At 45.2% G+C, this 16,549-nt stretch overlaps 1 protein-coding gene across 1 annotated transcript in view; it reads right to left on the bottom strand.

Moving 5' to 3' along the window:
- PDS5A (PDS5 cohesin associated factor A) overlaps positions 1-16,549 on the bottom strand; it is a 1,513,477-nt gene that overhangs the window by 240,779 nt on the left and 1,256,149 nt on the right. The window contains exon 29 of the mRNA XM_085642237.1: positions 15,764-15,826. Coding sequence (XP_085498363.1) covers positions 15,764-15,826 — 63 coding nt within the window. The remainder of the gene's footprint in view (positions 1-15,763; positions 15,827-16,549) is intronic.

Below are 16,549 nucleotides of genomic sequence, written 5' to 3'. Positions count from 1 at the left end.
CCGCCAAGAGTCCAGGGGGCCTTTACTTTCCACCGACAGCGCCAGGAAACTTGTATCTTTCGCGTCGCCGCACCGGGACTGCATTTCCCGGCACCCCAAGTGGCGGCGCGCTGTACTGACGACGCGATAGCGCCAGGAGGCGCCTTTAAAGCGGAAAGAGGCCGGCGGAGAGGGGGGAAACGAGCATCTTACCTGTGCCGACACCAGCTTCACAACCACGCCGCCACCGCCAAGAGTCCAGGGGGCCTTTACTTTCCACCGACAGCGCCAGGAAACTTGCATCTTTCGCGTCGCCGCACCGGGACTGCATTTCCCGGCACCCCAAGCGGCAGCGCGCTGTACTGACGACGCGATAGCGCCAGGAGGCGCCTTTAAAGCGGAAAGAGGCCGGCGGAGCGGGGGGAAACGAGCATCTTACCTGTGCCGACACCAGCTTCACATCCACGCCGCCACCGCCAAGAGTCCAGGGGGCCTTTACTTTCCACCGACAGCGCCAGGAAACTTGCATCTTTCGCGTCGCCGCACCGGGACTGCATTTCCCGGCACCCCAAGCGGCGGCGCGCTGTACTGACGACGCGATAGCGCCAGGAGGCGCCTTTAAAGCGGAAAGAGACCCGCTTTGCGGGACGCGCCGGGCTAAGCCCGGGCAAAGGGCGGGCCCTCTACGGCCCTCATCGGCAGGAGGAGGGAGGGGCAGGGCCAGAAACGCTACATGAGCCATCTCTATCACCACTTCTCAAGTAAGGCGAGCCTATATAAGATCTAATTTATAGTCGCATTTACGTTCTTCTGTAATATACGTTATAGTATTATAAGCTATGCCTAAAAAACTTGTTGGAGCTCAACAAAACAAGATTAATAATTATCTTGTTCAGACTGTACAGAAAATTAATATGCAAAGGAGGGAGTCCTTGGGGCTGAGCCAATCTCCTGATTTGCTTTGTCTGTCCCCACCCATACTTGATACTACTTTGACAGATGAAATCATTATGCAAGATGTTTATAGTGCAACCACGATTGCTGATATCTCGTCCCAAGTCATACCTGGTACTTCGGATAATGTAACCCCGGCTTCTGAAGGTTTGTCCGCCGAGGGCAATGCAGATAACTACAATGAAAATGATTTTGATCAAGATACACAGTCTCAGGTCTCGGCTCTTGACCAATCTCCTCTAGGTCATGTAGCCAGACATAAGCGACAATGCACAAAGATTCCTCCAAAGCGGGGTGGTTTACGCTCAGGGACAAAACGGAAGAGGGCTATTACCCCAAAACGCATACAAGTGACTCACGCTGAGGATCATCCTACTTGTCCTATTGAAGAAGCTCTTCTTGATAAAATTGCAGATCTTATTGAGACTAAAATCAACATCATTGTTAAACCTCTCATATCTAAGATTGACAAACTGCAAGCTGAGGTTAAGAAGCTGGGTGCTTCCCAAAATACAGTTGCAAGTGGCATTGAAAATATAACTACGTTAGTTACTCGTTTGGGCAATAATTCTAAGGGAGTTGTCGCCGGAAGTGCTTTGGGGGTTGGAGAAGGAATTGAACTGCTTGGGGAGAACTCACCGCCATCAACCTTGTCTGCTATCAGTGATGGCCCCACACTACCATGTCCCCCAACAAACCCAACCCCTTCAGCTAATATTCCCCCAGTGCAAACACAAATACAAGCCCAAACTTTTACTACGGATCCCCTGCAATTTATCGTTGAAGCCACACCTGTGGTTTTAGTCCTCGCAAATGTCCCTCCGCTGGAAAGAGGCATGGCGGAAAGTTCTAATTCACTGTGTAGCAAAGCCCTACATTGGCTAACTAGTAATATGCGGCTAGCTCCAGGGGGACAGCACCATCTAGCAAGTGCAATCAAATCAGCAACTAGGGTTCCCTGGCTGGGAAATCGGCCAAAAAAACTTAAAGGTGACTGTGTGGCTGTGAGCTTTTCAAATCAACACGTTCTTCCCAATATTCTCGCAAATATTCTTCCTCCCCAACGAAGACAAGGCACTGTGGTCCCCCTCACTTTGAAATTTTTTTATGGGGAACAGCAGAATGTATCTATCCCAAGGACTACTGCCCCAGGGTGGAACACTAATTGGGATTCTCACTTCAGATGGGGACAAGATTCAAGGAATAACGCACCAGCTCATCGTCATCAACCTTTCATGCTTAACCCTGTTACTCAGCCTCTGGAACTGTTTAACCGCTTCATGCCACTATCTTCTATGGACCAAAATGACTGACTTTTGCCAAGTCAGGAAAATGACGTAGAGGGACCACATCTTGCTCTTGGTTTGTCAGCACAGTCCTCTGCAGGCGCTAGGATCTGCAAAATTATGAGCTGGAACATTGCTGGGCTTGGAACCAAATTCAAAGATAAGATCTGGTTGGACAAAATCAGGAATTATGATATTCTTGCTTTTCAGGAAACTTGGGTAACGCTAGATTGTTTGGCCTTAGATGGCTATTCTCATTTTTTTGTAGCTGCAGACCCCAGTAAAGCAGGAAGAGCAAGGGGCGGGCTGGCTGTATATATTTCACTTGACATCAAAGGTAAACCTAGGCATATTAAGTCTAAATCCAAAAATTGTTTAGTGGTTGAACTGACTTCACCAAATTGTAATCCTATTTTACTTGTCAACTTTTATAATTCCCCGACCAGTCAATTTCCTAACGAGCACTTGTTATCCCTAGAGGATCTCTTATCCACTTACATTGAAAACAGTTGTCATGGGTACGAGGTGATCCTTATGGGAGATTTTAATATTCATCCTTGCCTGGCGGGTTGTCAGAGGGAAGCTGAGAAATTTTCTTCGTATTCCTCCTCGCCACATTTTGAACACACACCTGGCGGAGAGGTTTTGGAATTGCTCTTGGCTACCCCCAATCCTTATGAATCATGTACCTGCTCAAATGATCTGAGGTTACCGACATATGTGGGTAACGATTCCGGCACAATCATTGATTATATTTTTGTTTCTTTAAGAGTTCTACCTGAAATACTTGCTTATAAGGTAGAAACTTCTGTTTTTAGTGATCACAATCCTGTGATTTTAGAGGTTTTAGCTCAAGGCGTCTTGGGAACTAGGAAGATGGACACATTGTGTGCGACAGATCTTGTGCTAAGAGATCAAAATCGGAGGCTCAAATGGGAACAAGTTACCCCAATAATTTTTTTGCAGGAAACTCTGGCCAAAGTCGCTGGTGAAATTGCCATCTGTTTAGATAATAAAAACCCCAGTGTCACTATGGTCGAGGCCTTTAGTGTTATTTGCCATCAAGTCAACTCAGATTTGACTGTAAAGGCAAAGCTTAATAAACCATAGGGCCCTAAATGGTTTGACACAAACTGTTCTAAGGCCCATTCAACTCTTCTTAAGGCCCTAAAACTTAAACCTAGAGACAGAGTGTTGATAGCGCTATTGAGGAAACAATATAACCTAGCTATTAGGAAGAGGAAATCTGAGATAAAATACAAGGCCTGGAATGATTTGCTACTGCCCGAGACACAGAAAGATAGCGCTAAATTTTGGGCAGTTATAAATCACCCATATTTTGTGGGATTAGATAATCAGAGAGCTGATTGCATTATCCCAGATGAACAGTGGGTGACACATTTTAGTAACATCTATAGTTATACTCACACCACTACAGAACGCGAAACTCCTCTCCTAAAACCGCTAACTCACATCTCTCCCTTTACTCAGGAAGAGGTGAAACAAGCAATTAAAGACACACTGTGCAAAAAGGCACCGGGGCCAGATGGGGTCCCTGCAGACTTTTTTAAGAGCGCTCCTGAACTTAGCTCAAAAATTTTAACTAATATTTTTAATGCTACAAGGGAATTTATTTTCCCCCCTAGTTGAGCAAATTCGACCATTGTGCCAATCTTCAAGAAAGGACAGAGGACAGACCCGGCCTGTTATAGGCCAATTTCTCTTATTGACTCGAGTGTTAAAATCTTAGGGAGAGTCCTCTTAGGTAGATTGACCCTGATTTTAGAAAGTAAGGGTATTTTATCTTATGCACAATATGGCTTTAGAGCCAATAGAGGAACCTTAGATCAGTGCCTAAACCTAGAATTAATTTTAAATAAATATGTAATCGCCAAGGGGGGCTCATTGTACATGGCCTTTATGGACCTCTCCTCAGCTTTTGACCTGGTCAACAGGTCAAGGCTGTGGGGGATCCTTTTGGCCGTGGGCCTCGACCCCCCTTTGGTTGAATACCTAGCTGAGTTACACAAGGATCTTATGACCTCAGTTAGAGTCACTAGGGAAGGAAGATGTACTTGTCATTTTAGGTCAGAGAGGGCGGTTAGGCAAGGGTGTATACTCGCCCCCCTCCTCTTCACTCTATATATTAATGACCTTGAGGCAGTAATGTCAAAATCCCATAGTGACATCCCGCGTGCAGGTGAGACAAAGATACCTGTCCTCCTGTACGCGGACGATGCTGTTCTTTTAGCACGCTCTGGAGTTGCGTTGAACAAACTTCTTCTTTCTTTTGGAGTTTTCATGTCATCTCTGGACATGAAAATTAATACAGAAAAATCACATGTAATGATTGCTGGACCAGCAGGCAGGAAAAGAAAGTCGCTAACATTTTATTGCGCGGGGAAGGAGGTTAAGAGAGTCCCTTCTTTTCCATACCTAGGTGTGACTTTCGATGAAAAGGGCACCTGGGGCCCCCAGCTTTTGGTTAAAAGCAGCGCTGTTGCTAGAGCGGCCGCAGGGCTGCTAGGTTTTGCTAAAAAACTGGGCGCCCGTCCCATGGAAAGTATCATCAAAGTTTATAAAGCAAAATGTTTGTCAGTCGCCCACTATGGCTCTGTTATTTGGGGATATACTAGCTCTGCCAAAATACAGAACGTAGAAAATAAATTTTTGAGATCTCTGCTTTCTGTTCCCCAATCAACTCCGATTTTTTCATTGCATACAGAGTTAGGCTTGGGCTATATATCTGACACCCTAAAATTAGCCCCAGTGATTGGTTGGTTAAAAACCTGGCTCAACCAGGAGCTTACTCTAAATCATATTATTTTAAAAGATTGTTTAGCCCTGGATAGAGCCCTTAACATCCCATGGGTAAGATATGTGAAAACCCAGCTCATTTTAGCAGGACGTCCGGAGCTTTTCTCATCTCCAGATGGAATAACCCATGAAGATTTAAAATCAGTCAAAAACACTGACAAATTTATATGCTCTGAAGAGGGAAGAAATAGAGCTAAAAAAATCCATGGTAAGGAAACACTGTATGCTTTCCTCTGTTCCAGGAATGGAACCATACCTTTTGTCGGTAACAAATCCTTACCATCGCTTTCTTTTAACGAGATTTCGCTTTGATTTAATTCATTTTATACTGGGCGATTTCAGAACCTGGACTAGACCTGATGATGCTGAACCATGTGACTGTGATCATTTTTCAACGCAGGACACAATGCACTTCATTATGTTTTGCGGTCACTATATTGAGATCAGAAAAAGATATTTGTTCCCTATCTTACGTAACCAGGGCTTTATTCAGGTAAAACCAGCGCTGCTGTTTTTGCAACTTCTTCCTAACACAAAAGTAGCCTTTTCAGTCGCTAGTTTTTTAGTTGCAGGAGCACGTTTAAATAAGCATCGTACAAGGCATAGGCACTTTATCTCTGAAAAATGAACTCTCTCTTTACTCATTCATTTGAATGAGTTTGTGTTTTAATAAACCCTTCTTTTTATCTTTTTTAAATATTTATGTACATTTTATTGTAAAATTTAGTGTTTTTTATAATGATTGTTTGAAAAAATTTGTGATCTGATGAAATGGTGACATGTATTTTTGCTCGTTCTTTTATGATTTTTAATAATCGAATAAAGATAATTGACTGACTGACTAGTCATCGAGGCAAGGGCAGTCGGGATTTCACCTTCTTAGGTGTGCTGCTACAGCAACCAAGTATTTTGAGAATACTTTGGGGGCAGATTTTATCCTGAATTGAAAAAGGTGATCTGGTAGTGTACAGTGTCTACTACAAATCTTAAGACTTTTCTGTGCCTCTTGTCCATTGGCCTGTGTAGATATATGTCCTTGAGGTCTATTGTTGTCATCTTGAATTTTTGTGTCTTAATGCACCTGTTGAGGGACCTAAGGTCTAAAAAAAAGTCTTAAGGACGTCTGGGTTTGGTACTAGGTGGTAGACAGGGTACACTGCTAGTCCCCTTTCAGGTTATTAGAGTCTTTTTATAGCTTTTTTTGCCCAGCAAGTCGGGGACTTTCCGTCTCAGGTATACAATGTTCTTTGTGGTCCCATCCTTGATGTGATGGGCAGTTTTTTTTTACGAGTTCTATACAAGATCCATGCCGGATTAAGTTCAATATCTATTTGTCAAAGGTGGTGTTGGGCCATTCTCTTTGGCATCCTCCAACTCTGCCCCCCACAGGTGTTGCATGCAGGATAGGGTGTGGCGGATCACTTGCTGCTGTTGAGTCCTGCATCTGTACCGGTTTCACATGCCTCCCCTTGAAAAGGCAGCCTTTGTGTTCTGGTGTATTGCCACTGTGTTGCGCTGTAGCTGGGTTGTTGCATATTGAAGGATGCATAGAGCGTTGTTGGCTGCACGCCAACTCTAGAAGTCATCGCCTTTCATGGAGCAACCCCTCCCGTAAATAGGCCTCTGAACCATAGTGCACCCACGGACTTTGCAGTATCATTGTCCTTCTCAATCATTTGGAGAGAGTCATCCCTAAAGAGCCATGTTCACCAGAGACGCTTGCAACTACTGCTTAAACAATAACAAATTTTGCCAGGAGTGCCTCCTGAGAGTTATGGTGCAGAGTTGTTTGCTGGAGGTATCAGCAGGGCTGAAGCGCTGATTTTTGGCAGGTGTTGGTAATGGTTGTTCCCCTCCTGGATGAAAGCCATGACTCTTCTTTTGACATTGTTCTGGGAGGGGTTGCTGAAGACTCAATATCCTCTCACTGCTGGTGGGCATTGGAGTTTGCAATACCCCTTTGGTCAGCTATAGACACAACAATGGAGTTGGCAGGGACTGTACTCCTGATGTAAGCACGATCTTATGCGGACGGTCTGTAGTTTTTCTCCATACGTGGAGTGACTGCCTTTGCTGTAGCCTGGTCTCTGAAAAGTTTCCCTTGTCTGGTCAAGCATACTTGGGAGCATTGGCTCTTCTATTTAAAGGCAGCAGAGATCCATCAACAAATAAGATTTCCCTTGCCCCCCTTCCAGCCTGATGCAACAGGAGTCTGCCGCTTGCTAGACTTACATTGCATTATATATTGAAATGTCATCTGATGGAGAGTGCCTCGAAGGTATCTGTAGCCTTCACTGGAGAGTCTACATCAATATTCTGCTACTCTGTCTTCCCTGGTGATGCCAGTAGCTCAAGCTGTGGTTCTTCAACTGTTTTTTTCTTTGAGGGGTTAAGTAGGATCCCAGCTTCCATTAAGGAGTCATTACACTCCTACTGCCTTTTGATTAAAGCCTTATTCTCTGCCTCAAGGCATCTCTTCTTCAATTCAAGGGTACATCGACCACAGGGGGCTTATTTTTTGTCATCGAAGTCTCTCCCTCGCCGATCATCTACTCCCTCCTGGGATCGTGATCACCTTTTGGCATTGAGGCAGGTTCTGAAGGCTTGTCTCCTTTGAGTTTGGATCAAAGGGACTCTCTGGGCTTGTGTTTGCCTTCCACAGATGTGGTCTTTGAAGTAGATGTAGACTTTTGGTGTTCAGACACCTACAGCTCTTTCCCTCATTGCACAGAATGTGTATTCAGAAAGATTAACTATGCAAAACATCTTTCTAATGTGGCACAACGTCAATAAAAATAATTCAGCCCACAAGTTTGCCTATTCTTGAACTTGTTCCACTCCTGGATCAGAGAATCTTTACTGTCATTTTGAGGGGTTGACTTGGATCCTTCATTTGCTTACTTGAGTGGTGGGGTCCTTATTTATTTTTCTTGCTGCATTGCCTGGGTGTGCATTACTTCTCCTTACTACACTTCACTCTTGCTTTACTTTTAATGTTCTAACATTTTGATTTTGTGAGAGTCTATCAGCTGCTCACTGAAGCCAGGACATTTGATTTGGCCCCTGTGCCATCATCTTCCCTTCAACTTAATTTTTTTTTTATTGATTCTTTCTTTTTCCCCCCATGTGTTCAGCAGTTGAATTCTGCTGGTGAGCTGCTTGCTTTTTGCCCCCCTCTTTCACTTTTTCTATGCAGTCATATTCCCTCCATCTACTGCTTTTTTAAACGATTTTTAAATAATTTTTTTGTAAGGGCTTGACATCTGTATTATTCTTCTACTGTGAAGCAACGATCTAATACATTACTTAATACATGATTTCAAGATGGCAAAAAACATCCTGGGAATGACAAATTAAGAACAAACTGCAGCAGTCTTGGAATAATTTTTCTAAATACTTAAAAAAATAACATTCCAAAACGGCCACTATATATGCATGTGCATAATGGTCATCTCATTCGCTTAAAAAAAATCTTTCCATGATCGCTGCATTTCATGCGCATGCAATGGCCCAATTGTGTTTCTATTTTTCTATTTAATTTATCCTTCTAAGATGATGGAAGGCCATCTTGGAGCAGTATACAAAAACAAAAAACAAACCTCACAGGCATAGACCTGCCCAATAGGGTTCATGGGCAAGACTTACTGGCGTTGCTACTGCTTGCTAGTTCTCTTTTGTCAGTCAGTCATAAGCTTTTATTCGATATGCAAGATATCTTGTAAGCACATAAAAAATACAGTAGACACATAAAAATCACAGTTACAAGAAGCCAGTATCAAAGTCATAAGAATATAAAAAGGGCATAAATTTCCCATAATAAATTATCTAAAAAAAGAATTAAACAGCTACTGACAATCTCTTGCAGCGAATAAGCCAGGACCACTTTAAAAATTTCGCAATTCCACACACTAAAAGGGGGGGAAGTGTCCGTAGTTAAAATACGCAGGGCTTCAAGGTGACTACGTGTGCCCATATTGCGACAGAGGGGTTTCAACCAGACACTCCTGGGCCTTGCATAGTCCGGGCAAACAAATAAGACATGTACAATAGACTCGGCCTGCTAGGGCAACACGCACAGTTGGGAGAAATGCGGGGCACAGGTGACCAACTCGATACCAATGCACCTAGGGGGAGACATCCAACTCTAAATTTGAAATAAAGGGCTCGGTCATAAGGGAGAGTTATCAGGTCCAGGTAGGGTTCAAAAGCCACAGTGTCTTTAATTTGCAAAAAGGCGACAGTCGACTTGCAGTGGTTAGAGGTTGTGTTTAACCGCTCCGCACACCAGTTCCAATAATGCGCCTTGACAACTTCTTTTGTAGGGGCTGAACGTGATGACCAGCAGCCTCCTAGACCGACATTCTCCAAAAGCTTTTTAGTATCTCTGAGCCACTTTATTTTAGCCCAGCCCCCCAAACTCATAATTTCTCCCAAGGCATCAGCATAAGATTTCAATTCTTCACCCCTCCAGATTCTTGTCCATAACAAAAGCGGGCGAAGCTGGGCCTGGTCTTTAATATTTTTGCAGCCCATATCCAACCTGACAGGTACGGATGGAGTACTCAGGGGGACGGAGATAAGGGATTTCAGTAACTTACTCTCCGCTGTCTCTAGGTCTTTCAAACAACAGTGGCCCCACAATTCTGCACCATACAAGGCTGATGACACTACTTTAGCCTTGTAAATATCAACTACTGGGGTGAGTGATCTTCTTGGAGAGGCCCTGAACTCCCTCATAAGGGCACCTCCCACTCTCCTGTGACTGAGGACCATTTTATCAATATGACTAACCCAGGACATCCTATCCGTAATCCGGATGCCAAGGTAGTCGAATTCGGCTACTTTCTCTAGGGGGGTCGAATTTAGAGTCGGTGGGCGGCCCACTTTCTTAGGAGGATTTAGGACTAGATATTTTGTTTTATCCACATTTATTGTTAATCCTCTTACATCACAAAACCCCTGAAATCGTGTTAATAATTTCTGGAGACCTTGAGGGGTCTTCGAAATCAGGAGTGTGTCGTCCGCAAATAGCAGGGTGGGGATCCGGACTCCTCCGAGACAGGGGGCGTCGGCTGGTTCTTGCTGGAGATGTTTTACCACCCCGTTCACATAAAGTGAAAATAGGGTTGGTGCCAGGACACAGCCCTGCCTTACGCCCCTAGAGACTGGAATCTTCTCAGTAAGTTCACCGTTTTTACCCCAACGGACCTGGGCAAAGGTATGGGCGTGAAGGCTGATAAGAAGTGACAAGATGTAAGGGGGTAAGCCCAGCTCGAGAAGTACCCTCCAGAGATCTTCTCGGGGGACTAGGTCAAAGGCAGTCTTCAGGTCTATAAAGGCCAGATAAAGGCTGCCCTTGCCCAGTTCCACCACCTTCCACCACAATAATACCAGCCTAAACACCTGCTCAATTGTCCCCATTCCAACCCGAAAACCTGCCTGAAAGTCTGAAAGAATTTTATTCTCCTCCACCCAATGGAGAATCCTTCCAAGGATAGCTTTACCTGCTATCTTTTGGGTGGAGTCGATCAGACTTATGGGTCGGTAATTAACTGGAGCTTCCCTGCACCCTTTTTTATAAATTGGGACCACCACCGCCCCTTTCCAGGATTCAGGTACTGCCCCTCCCATCATGATATCATTAAGTAGCGCTGCTATGACCCGTGCCCATTCCACTGGGTATGCCCTCATAAGGTCTCCCGGGAGGCCATCGGGACCCGCAGCCTTGCGTGGGGCTACCCACCCTATAACCCCCTCAAGTTCTAGCGGAGTAAAGAGATCGTAGGCATGAGGTTCGATTATATGCGTAAGAACCATCCCCGCATTACCATCCTCATCTGGAGGGAGGTATAAAGACCCAAAGTGCTTTACCCAGCTTTGTGGCGAGATGTTACAGGGTCTCATAAGTGCATCGGGGCTTTTCCGTGCACTTATAAGTTTCCAAAATGCCCTTGGGTCTCTACTTTTGCTGGCCTGGAGCAGGTCATCCCAATGTTTATCTTCCCACTCCCTCCTGGCTAGTTTAAGAGAGTTATTGTAGGCCTTCCTTGCTTCCTGTATCTCAAGACGGGACTTAGCTTTGATCGCCTCAACTAACTTAGCCTTAAGAACCCTACATGGTTGGGAATACCAACCATCGAGGGGTTTTTTGGAGAGTTTATTACCCAATTTATTGTGGTGAAGAGTAAAGACATTAGTCAAGGCATCTATCAGGGAGACGAAGAGCCCACTCGCTCTGCCCACACCTTCCGAGGATGTTCCAAGGTTTAATACCGTATGGTTTAGGAGAGATTTTATTTCTTCTACCTTCCCCTCTGATAAAACCAGTTTGGCCCATTTAATTCGCCTACCACAAGGGGAGACTTCAGATACCTCAGGTGGTGCTGCTACCTGGTTTATAGAAACCTTACTTGAGTGACGCCACCACTGAGCCATACTTAGAGAAAGGAGGTTGTGGTCGCTTTCAACCGAGGGGACCACCTGCATATCCTTTACATAGGGCCATAGACACACGTCTACTAAAAGATAATCTAACCTAGATGTATGTCCGGGCCTATTATACGTGTGTGCGCCCAGCCTATCCGAGGGTGTCCTCCCATTAACAGCCCTTAGATTGAATTCAAGGCTCAGGGAGTATAACTGAAGCGCCACTTCTGACCACCTCTTGATCGGTGGGATTTCCAGAACCGGAATCCCCCACCTAGTGTCCTCCTCCTCTTGGTCGAGGGAAACGTCCGAACCCAAAGGCTCGAACGTACAGTTCATATCACCTGCAACCAATGTACGAGACTTATATGGGGTGTTGTTTAACAAAGTCTCGAGTAAAGATATTACAGGAGACTTTCTCCCACCCACGGTTCCCCGGGCATAAACATTATAAACGTTTAAAACAACTCTCCCCCTTTGGTCTATTATGGTTATGTTTTGAATGTCAGGAGAACCTGTGGGGAAATTCATAATTCTGCAATCAAGAGATGCCGCAACCCAGATAAGGAGGCCACCAGCTGGGCGCCCCCTCCCTGAAGATGAGACATGCGCAGGGGAGAAGTAGGAGGAAAAACCCACCCTGTGGACCGGCACACAACTCCATGTCTCTTGAAAGAGGCACAGAGAGTGCTCGTCAACCTGCCTAATAAAGTCAGGGAGGGGCAACTTTCCTGCAATCCCCGCGACATTCCAGCTGAAAACCTTAAGGGCAAGGTCCGTCACAGCCGGAGTGCTGCAGGGCGCCGGAATGTCCCCGCCTGTAGAGCTCCTCGGGAAAACGTGAGGACAGCAAGGGTCATGCAAGGTGGGTATAAGGTCACCTATCCCACTTGTAGGATTACTTTTGCTAAGTGATAATATTTCCACTGAATCTACTCTCTGCCCAACTTCCAGTCAGATGGGTCCCGCTGGCCACAAATTTTTCTCCCTGGTGTCCCCTGAAACCCCATTTCTATTCTGGACAAGAACAGGGGGACTTAAGCTTCCACCGCTAAAATCAATGATTTGCCTGGGATAAAAGAAGGAAAGGTCTACCACTTTGACCCCCGGGACCCCCATATTAGGAACAGGGGTACAAATCGATGGTACCACTCTTGGGTCTTGGAAATTTACAATTATACAGTCCCCCTCCTGTGTTTTTTCCCCGTGTCCAACCCAGTCCACTCTACGGACACTCAGTATAATGCCATCCACACCTAGCGGGATTGGCTTATTTGCCTTTAGCCAGTGGATACACTTATTCTTAAGTGATTGATGGTTTTCCAACTGGCCGTCCTTTAAAGGAGGCACATTAACCATGACTGCCGCAAAGGGTTGACAGTCTGGTGGAAGGTTTACTGGGGGAATTTGTCGTACTTGTTTACTAGAGGCAAGTGAAAGGGTTGATCTAGTGGTAGGATGGGGGACGGACCTGGGGGATTTCTCTAAGGCTAACCTGCTAGAGTTGGTACATGCCCCTTGTTTTTTAGGAATTTCCATTATGCCACTCACTACCTGTGGCTGCTTCTGTCGGGGAGACTTAGGCTTATTTTTATCGGGCTCTAACTGGGTTTGAGAACCCTTTTGCTGACGTCCTGCTTTGGGACTTGGAATAGATGTGGAAGCTAGGGTAGATGGACTATTAGAAGCTCCCTTCTCACAGCATAGTGGATGCTTAGAGGCTCGCTGAGATGAAGGCACGTTTCCGCTTGCAACCAGGTTCTTAGCTTCGGTCACTCTACTTGTTTGTTTAACTGCTACTTTAAGTGAGTGAAAGCCGTCAAGGGTTGATTGCTCGAGTTTGTCAATCCTATCCCCAAGGCCTTTAACTTGAGTTAGCAACGGATTCAAGAGTCTATAGACCTTCTCAAGAATATTTTCTACCGTTGCTAAGTCCGTAAACTTTAAAAGTTTCGCACTATTTGGGCCAGAGTGTGACTCCTCAGGAGAGTTTACAACATCCCCAGGTATGGCCAGTTTTTTCACTGTAGCTTTGACCCTTGTAGTTCTCATACCCACTCCAAAAGGCTTTCTTGAATTTTGATAAAGCACGGCCTGTCTAACTGGGCAGCCCCTTTTACGTTTACGAACCTTTTTGCTTAAGGGCCTATTCTCCTGTCTAATGATGGTTGTTTGGGAATTATTGGGGGACCTAACTATCTCCCCTTCTGGTAATCCCAAGTGCGAGGTGGACGATAATAAAGGTTCCACAACACTAATGGCTTCACTTGGGGTGTTGATGGACGATGATGCAATCAGTTTACCAAGACCATCATCCTCCATGGTGACTATTGGAAAAAGAGAAGCCAAACTTTCTAGCCTGCCTATATTTTGTTCAATGTCAACCAACTGGGGTGGGTTTGAGGAAGTACCAAAAACACTAGGCGCAGTATCGCCATGGAACTGGGTACTGGCAGTTATAAGTGATGATTGAGCATCGCCCCCCAGGGATGAACGTCTCGAAGGGAGGTAGACCTCAGATAAACGCCGCTCAGACATTGCAATCTCCTTATCAATCACCGCCGCCACCCTGGTAATGAAGCGGTCCATAGATCCAATAATGGGGCTTGCTGCATTTGGCCCCCTTACACCTTCATTCCTTAACAGTTTACCCGAACGGGTCGACATAGTTTAGTGAGTACGAAACCTGAATATGTACTCACAGGTCTAGCAGAAACAAAGGACGTGGCCCAGCCCAGCCTCCTTCTGCCTCTGACGGCCTCAGACGGTCCGCCCTTTGTCCGGGCTTCATCCGGCGCGTCCCGCTCGCGTCCCGCGTAGCGGATAGCGCCTCCTCCTTTATGAGGGATGGTAGGGCTGGGGCGGGTGGGCGTGGAGCGAGCACAGGTGGCAGAGAGCACGGAATCCTGGGACACAGAGTCCCGCGTCGTGCTACAGCCCTCCTCGACTCCCCGCAGGCAAGACAGCAACAAGCAGCCCCCTCCTCGATGACAACAAGGCAGAGCACCCCTCAGCGTCTGACAGCACTCCAGGCGAAGCGGGACCCGCGCCAGCGGGTTCCGCGAGGATTTAAGAACTGTCCGGGGCGGGTGGGCGTGGAGCGAGCACAGGTGGCAGAGAGCACGGAATCCTGGGACACAGAGTCCCGCGTCGTGCTACAGCCCTCCTCGACTCCCCGCAGGCAAGACAGCAACAAGCAGCCCCCTCCTCGATGACAACAAGGCAGAGCACCCCTCAGCGTCTAACAGCACTCCAGGCGAAGCGGGACCCGCGCCAGCGGGTTCCGCGAGGATTTAAGAACTGTCCGGGGCGGGTGGGCGTGGAGCGAGCACAGGTGGCAGAGAGCACGGAATCCTGGGACACAGAGTCCCGCGTCGTGCTACAGCCCTCCTCGACTCCCCGCAGGCAAGACAGCAACAAGCAGCCCCCTCCTCGATGACAACAAGGCAGAGCACCCCTCAGCGTCTGACAGCACTCCAGGCGAAGAGTTCTCTTTTGGTGAAGGGACTCCCATTACCATGCTAGAAGTGTCAATATTGCTGGTACAACACAGCTTTCAAACTGAATTTTATTGACATAAGTCTTGGTATTTTCTAAAGAATATGAGGTGGATAAGTGGATTATGCTATATATATTTCATTGCTAAGTAAACACACGTATGATAATATAGGTATCCAGTTAACTCATTTTGCATTCTAAATAAATCATTTCAAAATGTTTGCTCTTACTATTCTTCTCCCCCACTCCACCTTACTCAATCTCCCAGTCTTCTAAAATGAATATTTTCTAAAGCAGCATTATGTCAATCAATGAACTGAAATAAAAGTTTATTTTTATATACATTGCAAATAAATTAGGGCGTGAAAATATGTTTTTAATTAAGTGAATTCATGTATATCCCAAATGGGTCTGGCATTGTTGTTCACTAACAACTGATTTTCTCACTAGGGCTAGGTGGCACTAAAGAAACTAGATAGATGTTTTTCCTTGCAAAAATGTAAAAGGGGAGTGAAAGTCCCGATTTTCACATGAAAACTAACCAGAAGAAAACGCATGAATTACAGAAAGTAATTATAATATATGCTAGAATTATAAGCAATTCAGGAGAAAGAATTTGCAACCCTGGAAACCTCTAAAATAAATGTGGAAAATTCAAAATTACAAAGGTTTATTCCAGAGGGTGAAGAATGGTTCAATTTTTCCATACTATGTGCACTGAAGTTAAAGTCAAGGAAAAAAGATCCCTGAATCTGTTATAGCACAAACATACAATGCAAATAAAAGACATCGGTAGAACATACCTTTCCTGTTAATAGAAGAATCCTCATTTCCTCTGTAATGCAACTCTTGTTACTGCATGATTCCTAGTTGAGAAAATTGAAGTGATTAGTTCCACTGTAGAAATATGCATGATTCACAGTAAATTGGGTAAACAATGTTGACATGCAATTTGTCTGGCATTCAAGTAGTTTTATGCTCCAGGGGTCATCTCAATTTCAAAGTAGACATATTGTGTATTGAAGATGGTCCTTATTTGGGCTACTACCACAAGTGAAAACATTTCAGGAATGATTTCTTAAGTATACATTTTTATTTGTATTAATGACCATTATCGCTAGAATTTTCATGTGGTTCACAATTCAACTAGTTTAACAAACACGCTTATTTGCAGTTTAAAGGGGTTCATTTCATGATGACCAAGCTTAAGAAGGAGGTATATAGCATGTTTTTAAATGTATTATTAGACCTACCAGGAGTTATTCTTACAGTGCACTGCAAATATTTTCATTAATACCTAGTTGAAGCGGTCAAGCACACGAAGGACACTGCAGCATTTATTTTTCCATCCATCAATCTCGGTTTTTGAAGGCAGTTCTATGCATTTCCTGCCATGTGAAAATACAACCCTGTTTGTCCTCCAAAAAGTTCCACTTGCAGCCTGTGGGACGTATGTTTACAATACGGTGTCAAAGACTACACATACAGGTTGAAGCTGGTAAATTATTAGCTCCAGGGTGCTACCTAGGAAAGTGGCAAATGCATTGCAGTCCATAGAGCTTTGTCTGGACACATTAAATGAACTGTAA

Source organism: Triturus cristatus, chromosome 2_2 (genome assembly GCF_964204655.1).
Source record: "Triturus cristatus chromosome 2_2, aTriCri1.1, whole genome shotgun sequence".
NCBI classification, from domain to species: Eukaryota; Metazoa; Chordata; class Amphibia; order Caudata; family Salamandridae; genus Triturus; species Triturus cristatus.
Note: the sequence above shows the minus strand (reverse complement) of the source record. Positions and strands in the feature narration are given on the sequence as shown.